The sequence below is a fragment of the Girardinichthys multiradiatus genome, chromosome 12, assembly GCF_021462225.1.
Source record: "Girardinichthys multiradiatus isolate DD_20200921_A chromosome 12, DD_fGirMul_XY1, whole genome shotgun sequence".
Taxonomy (NCBI): Eukaryota; Metazoa; Chordata; class Actinopteri; order Cyprinodontiformes; family Goodeidae; genus Girardinichthys; species Girardinichthys multiradiatus.
In genome coordinates this window covers 38,299,828-38,318,954 of record NC_061805.1, presented here as the reverse complement: position 1 = coordinate 38,318,954, position 19,127 = coordinate 38,299,828, and the positions used below count along the sequence as shown (strand labels likewise).

The 19,127-nt window shown below is 39.7% G+C and overlaps 1 protein-coding gene across 3 annotated transcripts in view; it reads left to right on the top strand.

Moving 5' to 3' along the window:
* Positions 1–9,749: 9,749 nt before the first annotated feature.
* rtkna (rhotekin a) overlaps positions 9,750–19,127 on the top strand; it is a 100,210-nt gene continuing 90,832 nt past the window's right edge. For 2 of the 3 annotated variants that reach the window (XM_047381690.1, XM_047381691.1), the window contains exon 1: positions 9,750–10,254. In XM_047381690.1, the coding sequence (XP_047237646.1) occupies positions 10,141–10,254 (114 nt within the window). In that variant the 5' untranslated portion in view covers positions 9,750–10,140. The remainder of the gene's footprint in view (positions 10,255–19,127) is intronic. The other variant, XM_047381686.1, reaches the window with a different exon arrangement.

Here is a 19,127-nt window from a genome sequence, read left to right as displayed (position 1 = left end):
GGTAAATATGTACATATACAGTTTCTACAAAAGAGAAAGGCATGGTTGAATTAGAGGAAATTTGCATGGTGTCAATCTGGGCAATCTGTCTCTATGTTTGGTGCCTTTTTTTTGTAAAGGACCTTGAGACAATTGGAGCTAGATAAATAAACTGAATAGAAAACCGATTGTTCATGCTTAATGTTGGGGTATTACCTAAGAAAATCAAATGTGAACTAAGGCTGCTGAAATCCAAAATGTGGAAAAACTGTGACGGCAAATGTGTGAATCTGCAGCCACTACTTTCACAGCCTAAAAATAAATAATTTCGATTTGCTTTCATTTACATCAGTCAGCGACTCAGTGATGTTTCGTTGTAATGGCAAATATTGTCCAGCAGAAGTCAGACTAGTGTAATAAACTGCCTTTGTTGGAATATGCTTCAACAATAAATTAGGCTGATGATTCAACTTGAGCAAACTTAAGAGTCGTACGCTAAAGAGAACACTTGTCTCTGAGTGTGTTTAGATATACACTCATCTCTTTTTGGCGTGCCGCTCTGATTTGTGATTGCAAGCCAGACTCCTCTACAGTTTTGTATCCTCTGATGTTTCAAATTCAGAGAATCGTTCCAGTTTACGCCTTGCATCAGAGCATCTCCTTTTTTCCCTGAGGTGTCCCCTCATCTCCCAGCCCCATATAGCAACACATCCATCATAATGTTTTTCAGCTCACATCAGATGGGTCTGTACCTCAGGGCGTTAGTAAGCACTGCTATATGGCATACTGAGCCAGCTTTGTGGATTAAAAAAAAAAGATTCCTAAAATCACTGGGACACTGGGATTTGAAAGAAATTTAGTCTTGATGTATTTTACTCCTGACAGATTCACCCTCTTGGCAACAAAAAAATTAAGGAATTTGTCTTGCTTTCACTGTGGTGCTAATGTTAAAAAAAAAATTAACTCTAATATGTTAGGTTACCACTTATTTTCTTCTTCTCTTGAATCTGGAATATTTCAACTTTAATAATGTAAGAACAGAGAAGGACGCAGTGTAATGGCTGCAGATACTCTGTGCATGTTTAGAATCCAGAAAACCACATGTAATCAGAGTGGTAACCAAAGCACTCGCTCTGCTATGCCTTAAATGCTTTCATTCCCTGAAAGAAAGGCCTTGCAGTTTTCCTGTATTTCTCGCACAAGTAATTTGCTGCCCACTTACACCCGCTGCTCTGGTTTAGAACTGGGGGGCAGCAGATCATGTCATGTATGAGTTTGTGTGTGCACAAGAAAGGAACATAATGGGTCTTTGTGTTTGGATGTAACAGCATGATTGTCTTTATTTTTTACCCATGTGATCTTCCTCCAGCTGCTCCAAAGCCATTGCTTTCAGAGTGAAAAGCGGCCCCTTTGTTTGGGTACAGACTACAGTCTGCGTTTTATAGCCCACTGTGATTGCCCATATTTATGACCATATTTGCTTCTTGTTCAAGCCCACTCTTGTTTTTGCTGTGCAGAAACTGAAGAACAGATGCCAACAAGAAAAATGCAGTTTGTGGTATTTACAACTTGTATATGCACCGTACACGAAAAGTGATAAGCCAGAGTTATCTTTTCCCCACAGACGGGGTTCAAATCTGCCACAGCAAAAGCCTGCACATAAACCAATTGCTTGCCTGACTCTGCAGCAAACTAAGCTGCCCAAAGGGCCCCAGAGAAGCCCAGAAAAGAGTTAAAAGGGGTCCGACATTGCTCAGGAAGGCATCGCTCCCCTTCTGTGACTGTCTACCCCCTACTGACCGATGAGGCATGAAGCGTGTAAACATAATCTGCATTTTGCATAGTCCCTTCTAGGAAACATAGACATCCAAGTAAGATCACACTGCTGCATGCACTTCAAGGCCTTCAGCTATTTAATCAAGCTTCAAACATTTAACAGAAATTCTGTGTTTGCAGAAACTTTGGGGGTTATTAGGCCAATTTTATTTCTATTTAATCATACTCAAAAAAGGAAATAAGGAAATTACAAGAACTAAATACTGTTTGATGCTTAAATACACATTGTCCACCAGTCCAACACCCACATGCCAGTGGCACAGAGTGCAGATTAGATCAGTCAAGTACCAGGTGTAACAATTAAATAACTGAAAAACAGTATCAAGAAATACATGACCTGCTAGGCTCACCACATTCGTAATGGGGCATAAAAGCCCAGTTGAGATGCTGTGGCTTTGCGCCAGGACCTGGACAACGTGCCATTAAAAACGGGAAACAATTTGCTCCCTGCCAGAAAATCCTCAAGGAAAATGTTAGCCCATCAATGCATTTGGGAAAGGCAGAGGACAATGATCCAAAGCATACCAGCAATGGCTTGAATAAAAAAAAATTTAGGTTTTGGAGTGTCCTAGTCAAAGTCTGGATTTCAATCTGGTTGAAACATTGTGGCATGACGTTAACAGGTTGTTCATGCTCAAAACCCTCCAACATAGCTGAATTAAAACAATTCTGCAAATAAGACTTGGCCAAAATTCCTCTGGCATTGCAAAAGACTCATTGCCACTAATCGCAGGTGTTTACTGGCAGTTGTCAGCAACGGTGGCCAGCCAGTTATTAGGTTTACCCCACAATTATTTTTTCACAGAGGACCAGACTAATTTGAAATGTATACAGAAAAATTTATCTTGTCCAACTGAGAAAAATAGTGTGTTAAAACTGAGAAGAGCAAATTTTCAGTATTAAACACAATTGTTAAAAAGTATGTTTCTGCTAAGATTGAAGAGTTTGGTGGGAACATTTTTCTACGCACATTAAGCTGAGTTAAGTAGCTGAAACTTTGGAGCTGCAACACTATTAATATTTTTGTCAGTGTCTGAGTTAATAATACTTGGAAACATTGAGCAGACTGCTGTATCAAGTCTGTCTCTTGTTAATGCAAAAATTAAAATATAATCAAACATGCCATGCTACATCTTTTAGTTTATTGATTATGCACATGTTGAAGCATATACTTTGTAGAGAGTGAGAAAACAACAGTGAACATCTGCCAACTCACTGCTTTCGGGTCAAAAAGCCTGAGGCAATGTTTTTTCTGTCTTGCGAGAATATTAGATCTTTCTTTCTAGAGTTGCACAGACAGGTGCAGCTATTGATCAGGGATGGGTTAAAGCATAAAATAGGTATTAAACAACCTTTTGTGGTGCAACATCAAAACAGAATGTTTCAGTGTTTGAAAGAAAAGAAGAAAATGGGAAGGGTTTTGTTAGATGCACAAGGCAATACAAAGTACATTATTGAGGAAAAGATTATGTCTCTGAGGATTAGTTGAATATGAGCCATGGTATCTGAAAAGATCAGTGCCTTCTTTCTGGGCTTTGCATCAGTATTGCATGGTCATCCTCTGCCACGGAAGCTGATCTTTGTCACCCTCTTTGTGGACTGACCTCTGGGTCAGCGAAAATGATCTGTGATCATTCGCTGAACTTTCAGAATTCCAGTCACAGTGGGTGAAGAAATATTCTGCTGTCTCCAATAGTTTTTGATTCACATTGCTGCTGGATCTTTATGCTCTGCTGCAGGTGCTCATAAATAAAAATGTTGTACCATCAGAGTAAAGCCCATGCCGCCAGGTTTACAACCCCTTAAACAGGATGCATTATTGGTACAAAGGAAATTGAACTTCTCAGAGGCCAACAAGGAGCAAATAAATAATAATTGCAGTATGTGAAAGGTGAAAGATGGATTGGGCTCCTTTAGCCTTGCGCATATAGATCAGTTTTTAAAACAATAAGAATGAGGTGTAAAATAGAAATAAACAGCAAAACTAAAATATTTAAACAAAAGCAGAAGAAATATTTGGGTTATTGTGCTTCAGCCTTGCGACATGACAGTTTACACTCTCTTGCAAAAGTATTCATGTGAATAGTTTCACATTTGTTACAGCAGCAAACGTCAATGTAATATTTTTGGATTTCATCTAATAGACCAACACAAAGTAGTGCATAATTGTTAGATGTAGGGAAACAGATTCATGGTTTTTAACATTTTTACAAAGAAAAATCTGAATAGTGTGGCATGCATTTGTATTCAGCCCTCTTTCCTCTGATATCACAAACAGCAATGTTGTGATTATGAATGTGAGAATATTATTTAATATTTAATATTAATATTTTATCAAATAATATTTCGGCCTGTTAAGGGTTGTCCTGTGAATACCAGCCCAGTAAGGCGATGGTATTAGGACAAAATAGAAAGGTGTGAGACGAGCTCTGACATTATTGAACAGAATAAACTCTGCACACACATGGAATGAATTCACACAATTTCTTAAAATACAAGAATTTAATAACAAAAATAAGTCAACTCAAAGTCAAACATATTTCAATCAACAAACTCTTTACTATGCTAAAACAATCCAACTAAACTACCAAGCAGAATTAAAGAATAATGAAGACTAATAGACTATGTACAATATAAACAAGTTGATTAAAGATGATTAAAATCATGACCAAAAGAGTGATGCAACATTACCATGCAATGTTTATGTTTGAGAACCAAGGATTATCTTGAAGAATCTGGAAGTGAAGTTAAGTTAGTCTTGGAACCAATTTAGGAAATAATCAGCAAACGTTTAGACAACCCTTCACAATGCAAAATCAGATAAAATATTATTTTAATAAAATAATGTTTTAAACAATGATCTGCTGAATAAAACTAACCTTCTGGATGACTATTTCTCAACGTTGTCTAATTAGCTGCCTTTATTTATTCAAATAATATTTGAAGAAACATCATTAAGGGAGTATTTTGGAAACGAGCCAAATCTTTCTGGAGAAATGAGGCTTAATGGTGTTTACTTAGTTATCAAATCTAGTAAATGATGTTCAGAGACTATTATTCACTAGATTGAAAACTAACAACCTTTCTGTTAAATATTCTTTAGTAGCAAGCACGTGTTCTTACCGGTTAGCATTTGAGCTAACAAAAGAAGTTAATAGCTTAGCACCAGAATCAAACACATACCTTTAAAACACCATGGTTAATAAAAGGGTTCAAATGCATATGCGCTGATGGCACTTTATGATCAACCTTCTGTTTAAAATCACCCTTTAAATAAAGTTTGTCTTAACTTTAAAAACACACAAACAAAGAACACAACCTGAACAAGTGTGCTGCATATAGCACCAAGATAGCTGAGTTCAACACAAACAAAACCAAACTTCATAAAATGAAAAACGTTTAGATCATTTCAATCTAAATCACTTCTATATTATTCTGCCCAAACACCTAACCTCATGAACTGTGGTGAGGAACGTTGTCCAAGGCGGCGAAGTTTGAAGAAAGCATCCACAGTGAAAAATGGTTAGCTACAGCTAACCTCCTTAGCGGCAGAGGGGTTTGAAGGTGCGGCCGCTCTGTCAGGCCCACCAAACTACACGTTACCACGGTGATGCGGCCTCCGTTGTCCTCCTTGGGAAACAACTGCACTCAGCGTCGTGCTGGGAACTCTCTGGAAACAGTTCGCTTCTGCAGATCTCAGAGAGAACAGTTAAGCAATGCTTGTACCTTGATTACCCCGTTCATGAATGAAAATCACCGGATACACAGACAGTGATTTATTTCTACTCATCTTGTGTATATGATCGCATGATCTTATGACACCCTTGGATCCAGTTGAAGAGTTTATGTCTGTTTGCCAGCAAAGAGACATCAGCGCGCTGAGCCTGCTCCTGTCCTAATGATCACCAGCGTGGAGAGATGGGCTTGTTGGAAAGGGGGTGCTTTTATTTGGCCAGTGATGTTACAGGAACTCCGCAGTTACCCTGTTTCCTGGCTGTGCCGGTAGTAGGTTATTGCAATTTATTTTGAAAGTTCCAGGAAAGTTTGTATTGGCCATTCACGTTGTAACTCGTGGCTGTGGTCCCAACAGCATCATGAATAAGTAGGACCACAGCAGAGAGGTCAGGAATAAAGGTGTCGAGATATTTGAAGCAGAGTTAGGTTATAAGATAATATATCAAGCTTTGATCATCTCCTAGACTCTTCAGTCCTTTTACAGAAAATAATATGGTACAACTGCCAATCTACCAAGATATGATCACGCTCCTAAACTGACAGGCCAGGCAAGGGGATTATTAATTTAAAAAGCAATGTAGAGGACACAGCAAATGTGGAATAAGGTGTTCTGGTGAAATGAGACTAACCTAAACCCGGCACTCCCATGTTGAAACAGTAATAACATCATCATGCTGTGGGGATACTTTCCTTCAGCTGAGATTGGGCAGCTGGTCAGAGTTCATAGGAAGATGGATACAGCTAAATATGGGCCAATTCTTGAAGAAGGAAGTTTAGCTTCCAGTAGGACAACACCACAAAACATACCACAGAGCTAAAACAAGATGATTTAGATCAAAGCGTAATCATGAGTTAGAATGTTTTAATTCAATTGAGAATCTGTTGCAAAACCTAAAAATTCCTCTTCTCACATGCTCTCCATTCACTATGCCTAAGGGTGAACTATGTTTCAAAGACGAGTGGGCAACAGTTTCAGCGCAAAGTGGGTTTGAGACATTACCCAAAAGATTTACAGGTGTAATGTTCAAAGGGTATAAAAAATGCACTGTATTTTGTGTCACCCAAATATTTATAAAACACTCTAGTTTGTGTATTTAGCATTTGAGAAAAACTATGGAAAACAGAATGCTTTGCTGTTTTAGCTTTATATAGCATTTTGCAAGAGTTTTTTGGATGCATTGTTCATTTCACAACTGTAAACATTCCTAATGACAAAGCTGGATGGCAGACAGGATAGTTTACTGAGTGAAGTGTCATTTGGTATTGTCTTGCAGGAATGAGCAAGCCTCTCACTGCAAAAGATGTTCTCTCAAAGGCAGCATGTCACTCCAAAGCCTGTATAAATCGTTGCTGTCTTCACACAAGTGTGTATTATCTATGTGTTGTGGACAAATGCAAGACCATCAGGTACAATGCTTTTTTAAGTATACTTACAAACCAAACTGTGTATTTTCTCTTCAGTCCAGTAAACATTTTCCATCAATGCAGACATCAGGGCAGCATTTTTGGACTCCTATTGTTCATCATTTTGTCATGATGGTTTGAGTATTGAATTTATTTTCTAACAACTTTGGACACAATATTAAGGTTTAAAAGATTTATTCAAAACAATGTATAGGTTGATGGTTCTTCTGGGTGTTTGGCAGGGTTTTGTTTTGGCACTGTGTAGACATAAGTGAGGAGATTCACGGCAGAAATCTTGGGAGGATTTCTTGAAAGAGGGAAGTGCTCGATACATCACTTTAGAGAGTCTGGGCAGTACCGGCGCTGTCTGCCTGCCTCTGCCCCAGGAGGGAAGGGGACTACCTCCTGGGTCCGGGGGCTGGCGCCTGGACCTGGGAGTATAGAGTATGCATGGGGAGTGTGAGTGAGTGTATGACGTCCATTGTTGTTATTCTTATGTTGGGTTTGAGTGATTTTATGTGTATGCATGAGGGTGGGAGTGGGTGATTGTGATTGTGTGTGCCTGTTTTTGTTTTTTTTTTGCGACAGGTTGGGTCTTAAACTGCTGCCTCTCCTGGATCAGCTTCCTCCCCGCCACACCGCCTGCTGGAGGTTGGAGTCTCTGCCCACTGGTGTACTTGTAGTTCTCGGTGTCTGCGGCCGGGTGCTTTGGTGTGGGCTGGCTCACTCCCAGTGGCTGCTTGCCGGGGCCTGGCCCCCTGGGCTCTGTCAGGCATCTGCTTGGGGGGAGGTGTGTCCTGGGGTCTTGGGCCTTTGGGTCCATGGCCGGATCTGCTCGGGCGTGGACGGCTGCCGGCGGGGCCTGTGGACTCGTCGCTGTGGCTCCCTGGGGCTTCTGCACTGTCGTTGCTGGGTGGTTCCCCTGGGACTCTCCACTGCTCTTCTCTGGGAGGGTTGCGGTAGTCCCGGCGGTGGTTCTCCTGGGGTTCTTGTGCTTTGGGGGGCCTTTAGATGTCTGTGACTCAGTTCTCCTCAGTGTCCGTCCAGGGACCATGGGGCAGGCCTGTGGGTCCTCACACTCGCTATGGCATATTTTTGTGGAGAAACCTTGTATACAAAAGCGCATCCACACCCATACTCACAAGTGTTAAGCTTCAGGTGTTGACAGATACACAGATGTTCTATTTTGGGCTGCACCTCTCACTAAGTACATTTTACATTCAGAATTACCATGTATTATTTTGTTAAAAAAAAAAAAAAAACAGCTGCAGGTGTATAAGCAAGCAGGGTGTAATCTTGTATTCTCTTTATCCTTCTTTCTCTCCTCCACTCTTTCCTCCTTTTCTCCCCTTTTTCCCCATCTCTCTCTTTTTTGAGCTTATTTTTTCCTTTTCATTTCAGTCTCCGTGTCCATAACAATTTAAATATTCCCAAAGAAGTTTATAATAAAGTTTCTTCTATAAATATCAAGCAGAGCTTTAAAGCATTAGCTGTGATGCTCTGCTTGTGAAAGTAAATCTGTTGGGCAATTTCTTGGCACTCAGACAACAATTCTGAGCGCTACTCTGCCGGACAGGACACGGTAAAAGAAAGAAAAAAAAAAAAAAGAGAGATCGTATGGGATATATGGTGTTTATTTTTTTTTTCAAAAGTATTTGTGCCACTTAAATTTTTTTCACCTGTTGTTCTGATGCCTATTTCCAGCAGTCATTGGGCAAAAACAGGTTACACCCTGGGCAGGTTACCAGTCCATCATATGGCAATATAGGGACACACAAGACAAACAAACATCTAAACACAAACTTCGAACTAAGGGCAATTTAGAGAAACCAATTAACCTAATAGTCATGTTGGAGGAAGCCGGAGTACCTCGAGAGATTTGGACAGTGCCATTCTAACACATGAATATACTTTAACCTAACCCTTTCTATTGTAGCTCTGGCAGTATGTTTAGGACCATTGTCCTGCTGAAAGGAACATCTACCCCATCTAAACATTTCAAGTCTTTTCCAGCCACTATCATGTTTTTCCCCTGTATCCAGCCCCATCTATCTCTGCCGAAGAAAAGCATCCCCACAGCATGATCATGCCACAATGTTTCGCTGTAGAGTTGGGGGTGATGTGCAGTGTTATTTTTTTGTTTGTTTTGCTTTGCCACACAGACCATTTTGCTTGATGTTTTAGTTTCAGTCTCATTTGAAAAGATGAACTTCCTCTGCTTGTTTGGTGTGTTCCTTGCATGGCATGTGGCAAACAAAAGGGACTTTTTTCTTGATCTTCTTGTTTCTTCTTGCCATTCTTCCACAAAGGCCAGATTTGTGGAGTGCCCGCCAATGGCGAACTAACAGCTGTATTTATATTGAGATTCAGTTACATACAGGTGGACACTATTTACACAATAGGTGACTTCTGAAGACAGGAGGTTACACTGTGTTTTATTTGGGAGTATCTGATTAAACTGGGCTGAAAACAAATGTACTCCACTCGTTTCAGATGTTAAAATAGGTTATTATTTTAGGAACAAGTATACCTTTTTCCACTTCACGGCTATGAGCTACTTTATATTAGTTGCTCTTGTAAAATCCCAATAAGACATTGAGGTTTATGGTTCTCCTGAGACAAAATGTGAAAATGTTCAAGAGTGTTGATACTTCTGCAAGACACTGTGAAGATATTCGGTCCATATGAGAGGGTACACCTAATAAAGTCACTGCACATGGGTTTGTAGCGCTCCCTGCTGAGCGAGTTGGATTAATACTTCCACAAAAGGGCAAATTGCAGTTGTAAATTGCTGCCATTGATTACCAGCAGAGGTCTCCGGATGCGGGACAGTTAAGTCTCAGCTGCGCACCACATGGGGTGTAGCCGTGTCAATGCTGGACTCACACAGGGCAGTTAGAGGGAAATAAGAACCAGCTCTTCCTCGTTCAGCGAGTGGATTTAACACAGCTGGGCTTGGCTCCCACGTCTGAAGGGACGCAGCAGAGGGTTTACACTAGATTCTTTGCCCATAAATCTCTTGGGACTTTTCCGCCGGTGGGATCATTTCCTGCTCCAACACCTTGATCTGCTCTGATCTGTTTGGATTTGTTATTTCAGAGCCGCTACCCGCTTTTTGCACGCCGCTAAACCCATCCTGGACTGGACTGCCCTGTCTCAGAAGTTGTAAGGAAAAAAGTAAAGACGATGTTTTGCCGAAATCAAACGACCAGGGCCACCGTTGCCCGGGGCTCTGCTCTGGAGATGGAGATACGGCGAGGGAAGTTCAGAAAGAGCGATTTCCTGCACACCTCATCACAGGTAGACCGTTTTTATGCATATCTTTTTTCTCATACACATACATCAGATTGTGACTACATATACAGCGTTGTCTGATCTCCTTTTTTTAAACGGAGTAAACAGTTTAAATGTTGGTCTCAGGGCTTATCTGTCTACTTGCTCTGTTTTAAATACATTTCCTATTAAGGCTGTGCTGTGTTGAATTCTCCAGTTAAAGCTCTTATTTTGTTTACAAATTAAATAAATAATAGTAATCGCACTAAATTTGCATGTGTTTGTTATGCTCCCACTTCGAGGTGCAAGGAAACAAAATGGAATATAAGCGAAAAGTGAATTGATTTAAGTAATGTAATTCAAAAGGTTTAACTTTTCATATTCATTACACACAGGGTAAAATACTTCAAGCTTTGAATTCTGTAATTGTTGATGAATGTGGACAATAGCTGATGAAAATCCCAAATTTAATTAGTCAGAAAATTAGAATATTGCATATGCCAAATAAACTTTATGTTGTGCTTTTGTAATTATGTCATAGGTTACATTATGCTCATGTTATGACCTATACAATCACAGGGAAAACTGCTTACCTGACAGTTGCCCAGCACCTTCACAAGGAGTGTTAACTACAAAATTAAGTTTTTCAAGAAGCTGACTGTTCTACAGAGTAGAGAACTGTATCCAGGCATAATAATGGAACACTGAGTGGAAGGAAAAGAAGTTGTGAGGCCTGAAACTGGAGTCAGAGCCCTAAGAGCCACCACACAGAGACTTATCCAGGACATGGGCTGCAACTGTCACATTCCTTGTGTTAAGGCACTCCTGAATCAAAGACATCAGATGTCTCTTACATGGGCTAAGGAGAAAGGACTGGACTGTTTTGCATGTTGTTAGGGAATCTAGGTCCCAGAGTCTTAAGGAATAGATGAGAGGCACATAATCCAGGTTGCTTGAGTTCCTGTGTGAAGTCGTTGCTTGATGCAGTAAATCATGCAAAGGAACTCTGAACAAATATTGAGTCCATATTCTATTCTAGGACATATTTGATATCCTGCTGACACCATCGTGACCTTTGTTTATCACATTGGCATGGTTTTAAATGGGTTAGTTTTCCTTGAAGGTATTGTCCCCCTTTTCGTATACTCACATCATGCTGTTTAGGCTTTGCCTTTCAGTATAATATAAAGCTCTCCACATTCTTTAAAGCACATGAATTTCAGCCCATTGGATCATTGTGGGAGTTTTACCTTTTTTTGTTTTGCCCATAGACTATTAGACAGTCAAACAGGAATACTGTAGATAAAACTTGCACTGCTTCAAATCATTGAATGTATTCCAATCACTTCTGTGGCCACAGGTGTGTTGGGGCATCCAGGCATCCAGATTGTTTCTACATATATTTGTGAGTGGGGCTCTATCAGAAACTCATTGAATTTAGGTATGGTACCATGATAGGTTGGCTCCTGTGCCAGTATAGTGTTCTTAAAATTATTTCTCTGTTAAACATTTCATGGTTAACTGGTACTGGTATCATACCATTGTGGAAGCATTTGTTAAACACAACAACTGATTTCAAGAGGATGTGCTTGGTCCCACAGTTTCAGGGGATGCTGCAGCATTTGAAGACATTTTGGACTAATTCACACCCAAGTCTATTTGGGAACAGTTTGTGGACACCCCTTTTCCATTTTAATGGGACTGTGCACCAGTACACTAAGAAAAGTCAATTAAAGGGCAATGAGGGGCAGGTATGGTGTGGTCCACTGGCCTGCACAGGGGACCCTGACCTTGACTTAATGTAGTGCCTTTTGGATGAATTACAGCAGAGATTGTGAGAAAGGCCATCTCAACTAACATTAGTGCCTTACCTTACAAATGCTCTCCTGAAAGAATTGCTATGTATTCCCATAAACACACTCCTAAGCATTGTGGACTGCTTTCCTAGAAGAATTGAAGCTGTTATGGGTCAAGTGGGCCAAAGGCAACCGTCTTACATTCGGAAATATAGCATTCACCATGTTTATACCTCACAGCGGTCTATCCATGGATTAGAAGTGCTATTTTTACACCACAATGTCCTTTTTTCTTTCTGTAAAGCTCCCATGCCAGCATCTGCTTCATGTTAGCTGCTGTTTGTCAGTGAGCCAGAAGTGACTTCCAGTGTAACCTCTAATTATTTTTGCTCACGGTCCAATTTCATCACATTTAGATACATAGTCCCCATTTCTGCTGAACTCTTTCCTTTTACATTCTCCTACAATCACATGTGCCTCCTGAGTTTGCCTCTTACATTGACTTTAGGCTACACCTACTGCTCTTGTTTGAGGAGCTGTGATATTTGGGGGACAGTTTCCCAGCATTGAGGTTCATGTGGAAGAGTGAAGAATAAAAGAGAAAGTGGAGTCAGCTGTAAGAAGAGACTTAATAATGTTAAAGGTGCAATAGATCAGTGGCAGAGGATGGATTCATTCTCTCTTCAAATCTGTCTTTGTTTTGTCATGAAACTTTTATCTGTGCTAGCAGACAAGCTCACGTTCAGGTTATATTGTTTATAATTCACGTCACAGGAAAACACAGCTAACCTCTTGGGGGGGGCGGTAGGCACAACTAATGCTATATTGATCTGCTGTCAGAATAGTCTGATCTGTTTGCTTTGAGCTCCTATCTGTGAAACAAGTCCATACATGATGTATAATGTGACATTGCTAGAGGTGCCGTCATGTGAATGTGTGTAGATCTGATTAGGAAATAAAAGATGTTTATTTTTAGTTGATGTCAGCTAATCGTTTACTGTATCTAGAAAGATATTATCCTTGGAGAATAAAATGGACTGCTCATTGAGCTGTAAATAACCTTTAGATCTTGCTGTGTTTACGTTCACACTGTATTTGGCTTTCTCCAAAATCATTTATAGATTAGTTATTCATGAGGGTGAAGGCTTCCCATCCTTTTACAACAATAATGCTTCCTTAACTCTGTAAAGTGCTCTCCGCTGGCTCTCCTATAAGATAAATTTGCAACTCAGACTTTGTTGCCAATGGTAATGATCCTCTTTTAGAGGCTGGGAGTTTCCTCTTTGCTCTGTGTGTCCGGTCTTGTTCTCAATGCCAGCCTGAAACCAGTGCATGGCATGTCAATGAGTTAGTATGAAAGCACCTTTTTATCCCACTGTGCTGGGGAATATCATGTTAGAGTGTTTAAGCCAGTATCTCAATGTTCTAATGTAATACAATATGTGTTAATGAAGATGATGTGTACCTACCTCTATTTAAGACCAAAGAAACGCCATGATTGTAAATCATGACTGACTACACGAATAGCACTCTTTGGGAATTTCTATCAACCATTTTGCTTTACAGCAAACAGTGATACATATAGAATCTAAATAACATTCAAGATATCCCCTCTGACATTTCACCGCCACAGCAAGTCGTCTGTTTATGAACATATTTACATTGCCTGCCACATTTAGTCATTTGTGGAAAAGCTCTACAAATAATTTCACCTTTCACTGCAATAGCATAATCTGAAACTGAAACTTAAAAAAAAACATGCACATTTATTCAATTGTGAACATATCCCTAAAATAAATAATTGTTTTTAATAAAATTACTTGTGGCACATGTACTGGTATCTGTCATGTCAGCTTGACAGCACTTATTGTTTTCCTACATTTAACAAGGTTGTTGCATACAGAGAGAGAAAAATTTACCTTTTGCACTAAGCATCAGTCATATTTTTAAGTGTGGTCACTTTATTTTTATTGTATTTTTTAAAGAGCTTATTCAAAAACAGGCATACTTAATGTAGTGATGCATTAATCACCATTATAAAACTAATTATTTAGTGATGATGTTTTAATGTACAGTCATCATGGATTTTAGGTGTTATTATAGACAGGATGAAAACGTATTTAATACAAAGCTTAGTATCATTTAATGTTACTAAATTTTTAATTGTCCTATGCACAACGAGGACTTAGTTGAGTCAACCAGATTTTTATTTAAAATCCCGTGGAATTTCAAAGAGTCCACAATGCCACGCATCTATCAATCCTAGGACTTCTTAAGAGTAACAGGGCCCTCAGCATCATAGATCCTCCACCATACTTAGCAGTAGTGTTGAGACCCACACCCATGAGTTACAACAGTTACATTAACCTACTTCCGGCACAACTTAGGAATTGGGGGTAACAGCAAACTTCCCATGATGCCACTCTCCACATAAAACCCCACTTCCCCCACAAGTCAAGATCGGAGAGACAGCGCTCTAATGTCTCTTTGCTGGCAAACAGACATAAACTCTTCAAACTCTATCCAAGGGTGTCATACAATCATCGGTCATATGCACTAAGATAAGTACATATGAATATGTCTGTGTATCCGGTAGATTCATTCATGAACGGGAATTAAGGTACACGCCTGGCTTGACTTTCTCTCTGAGGCCTGCAGAAGCAAACGGTGTTCCAGAGAAGTCCCTGCAGAGACGCGGTCTCCCAGTCTGGAAGGAAGACAGCAGAAACCGCATCACCGTGGTAATGTACAGTTTGGTCGGCCCGACTGAGTGGCCGCCCAGTCACTGTTCCGGAGGTTAGCTGGAAGCTAACCCTTTGTTCACAGTGGACCTTTCTTCAAATGTCGTCGTCACCTGGACAACTCCTAAGCACGGTTCATGAGGTTAGGTTTTGGGCAGAGAGATGGAAGTGATTTAGAATGAAATAATCTAAACGTTTTTCCATGTTATGAAGTTTGGTTTTGTTTGTGTGTGAAACTCAGCAACTTGGTGCTAGCGGACCATCTGCAGCACACGTGCTCAGCTTTGTGTTCTGTGTTTGTATGTTTTTAAAGTTAAGACAAACTTTACTTGAAGGGTGATTTTAAACACAGAAGATTGATCATAACGCGCCGTCCGCGCTTATGCATTTTAACCCTTTTTATTGACGGTATTTTTAAAGGTGTGTGTTTTGATTCTGGTGCTAAGCTATCAGCCTCCTTTGTTAGCTTCAACTGCTAACAGGTAATGACATGTGCTTGCTGCCAAATAATATTTACCCAGAAAGGTTTAGTTTTCAGTCCAGTAAATAATGTGTCCCTAACATCATTTTACTAAATTTGTTAACTAAGTAAACACCATTAAGCCCCATTTCTCCAGAAAGATTTGGCTCTTTTCCAAAATATTCCCTTAAATATTTTACCATTTCCTTTTAATAATATTTCTTTAAATATTATTTCAATAACTAAAGGCAGCTAATGAGACACCGTTGAGAATTAGTCATCCAGAAGGTTGGTTTTATTCAACAGATCATTCTTTAAAACATTATTTTATTAAAATAATACTTTATCTGATCTTGCATTGTGAATGGTTGTCTAAACGTTTGATGATTATTGCCTAAGTAAGTTCCAAGACTAACTTAACTTCACTTCATCTTTAATTAACTTGTTTATATTGTACATAGCCCATTAGTCTTACCTATTCTTTAATTCTGCTTGGTAGTTTAGTTGGATTGTTTTAGCATAGTAAAGAGTTTGTTGATTGAAATATGTTTGACTTTGAGTTGACTTATTTTTGTTAATAAATTCTTGTATTTTAAGAAATTGTGTGAATTCATTCAATGTGTGCAGAGTTTTGCTGTTCAATAATGTCAGAGCTCGTCTCACATCTTTCTATTTTGTCCTAATACCATCGCCTTACTGGGCTGGTATTCGCAGGATAACCCTTAACAGACCGAAATATTATTTGATAAAATATTAATATTAAATATTAAATAATATTCTCAGATTCATAATCACAACAGTAGGCATAAGGTGCCTTTCCACACATTCATCCTTTGTTTTACATCATGTTTAACAAACTATGAATGTTGATGCTTGTGGTGGTCTTTTTGGTATGCCTCCCAATCAACCGGTGAGTATGTAGTCTTCTAGGTTGCTATAGAGACTTGTTGGCCCCAAGGTGTCACTCTTTGCTACACTGAGCCTTGTATTTTTATTTTAAATGTTTTTACCTTTCAAAACAACATGTTCACTGTGTTGGGTGTACTTCGGTCTCTGTGACAGAGAAACAGAAAGCTGTGGATGAATGAGAAGAACTTTATATAAACCTTTAACAACGTACAAACTTAAATAAAAAAAAAAATGGATTTGGATTATTCGGTGTACCAACAATGTGTGAGAGGTGATTTCCTTATAAGCTGCTTATTTCTTAACAATTTATTTTTTTCTCCCCCTGAATATATTAACTCAGATTAAGGGATGGATTTTCACAAAGGTTTCAGTGTAAGATTGTGCTAGCGCAATAAAAGATGGCATTTATTTAAAGACTTTTCATATATCTTGGCCAGGGCTGCCAGTAAACGTGGAGCTGGTGGTGTAAATACCCAATTTTTAAAACTGCCTGTTTTGCTGTGTTTCTCCAAAGTATAATCTAAGCTCCCCAGCTGAATCATTCAAGCTGTTGTGTGCAACAGCAACTGATATGGTCATGTGGTCAAAGAATGTAGGAATAGGAGACTAAGCAAGTCATTATACTACACTCCTGCAAAATTTGCTGCAAAACCCATTTCACAGTCTTCATGTTGCTCCTTTGCCTGCTCCTCTCATCGTAAACACACATGGCATCTGCTTTTTTCACCCATTCTTTCTGATTCTGAAGGCTGCTTGCTTGTCTACAAATCCTCCATCCTCCCAGTTCTACTGTTTCAGTTTTAGACGATCAGGCACACAGAGGTAATTATTATGAAAGAATCCCCTCTCTTTCCATGCTCTGTCAGCTTGTTACACTTAATTTAAGGATTCGCTACACCAGTCCACACACCACTGTGGCTAGCAGTGGCTATACAGGGGGAGGAAGTGGTAAGGTACATGTGACGACGCGCCCATCCATCCACCCTCACTTACTCTCAGCCTTTGGGAGGGTATAGCAGACAGAAAGCTTTAACAGCTCTGGGTTACAGTGTGGCTGGATTTGGTGAAAAGCCCTTCTCCACCCTGTAGGTCCACAAACAGTCTGAATATACACAGTGCTGCCAAAAGTATTTTTCTGTGTACTTTTACATGTACATGAACTTCAATGACATCATATTCTTCACCTATAAGTCCAATTTGTTGATGGATCCACTGTTGCCAGCAGTAGCAACTTTAAGTATTCTGTAAACATCTTCCACAAAGTTTAGAAGTGAGTTCATAGTTAGATGAGAAAACCAGAACTGCAGCTTCCGCTCTAATTCATCCTAAAGTTATTCAAGAAGGTTAAGGTCAGGTCTCTGAGCAGGACAGTCAAGTTTCTCCTCACATAACTTAATACACCTGCATGAAAGTGATTGGAACTCTGGAATTCATTGATTTGGTGGTGTGACCCAATACGTTCTGCAATATAGTGTGTGTAACAAAAAATTTGAATTATTTACAGTACAGACCAAAGGTTTGGACACACCTTCTCATTCAAAGAGTTTTCCTTATTTTCATGACTATGGATATTGTAGCGTCACACTGAAGGCATCAAAACTATGAATTAACACATGTGGAATTATATACTGAACAAAAAAATGTGAAACAACTGAAAATATGTCTTATATTCTAGGTTCTTCAAAGTAGCCACCTTTTGCTTTGATTACTGCTCCGCAAACTCTTGGCATTCTGTTGATGAGCTTCAAGAGGTAGTCACCTGAAATGGTTTTCCAACAGTCTTGAAGGAGTTCCCAGAGATGCTTAGCACTTGTTGGCCCTTTTGCCTTCACTCTGCTGTCCAGCTCACCCCAAACCATCTCGATTGGGTTCATGTCCGGTGACCTTGGAGGCCATCTGGCGCAGCACCCCATCACTCTTCTTCTTGGTAAAATAGCCCTTACACAGCCTGGAAGTATGTTTGGGGTCAATGTCCTGTTTAAAAATAAATGATGGTCCAACTAAACGCAAACCGGATGGAATAGCATGCCGCTGCAAGATGCTGTGGTAGCCATCCTGTTTCAGTATGCCTTCAATTTTGAATAAATCCCCAACAGTGTCACCAGCAAAGCACCTCCCACAACATCACACCTCCTCCTCCATGCTTCACGATGGGAACCAGGCATGTAGAGTCCATCCGTTCACCTCTTCTGCGCCGCACAAAGACACGGTGGTTGGAACCAAAGATCTCAAACATGGACTCATCAGACCAAAGCACAGATTTCCACTGGTCTAATGTCCATTCCTTGTGTTCTTTAGCCCAAACAAGTCTCTTCTGCTTGTTGCCTGTCCTCAGCAGTGGTTTCCTAGCGGCTATTTTACCATGAAGGCCTGATTCACACAGTCTCCTCTTAACAGTTGTTCTAGAGATGTGTCTGCTGCTAGAACTCTGTGTGGCATTGACCTGTTCTCTAATCTGAGCTGCTGTTAACCTGCGATTTCTGAGGCTGGTGACTCGGATGAACTTATCGTCCGCAGCAGAGGTGACTCTTGGTCTTCCTTGGTCTTCCTTCCAACCCCATTTATAAGGCTTGAAATCCCACTTATTATAGAATATTATAGAATTATTAGAATGCCAAGAGTGTTCGTAGCAGTGATCAAAGCAAAAGGTGGCTACTTTGAAGAACCTAGAATATAAGACATATTTTCAGTTGTTTCACACTTTTTTGTTCAGTATATAATTCCACATGTGTTAATTCATAGTTTTGACGCCTTCAGTGTGAAGCTACAATATTCATAGTCATGAAAATAAAGAAAACTCTTTGAATGAGAAGGTGTGTCTAAACGTTTGGACTGTACTGTATGTTAAATTAAAAAAGCAGAAAGACGGTATATTAAATTGGTGAACTTTGGTTTTAGGTTTGTTGAAAAACATGATAGAAAGCAAACGTTCTTTTGGAAACAAAAATTGTGTGTAGTTGACAAAAGAAAAGGAAGACAATTAAAATTATCAGC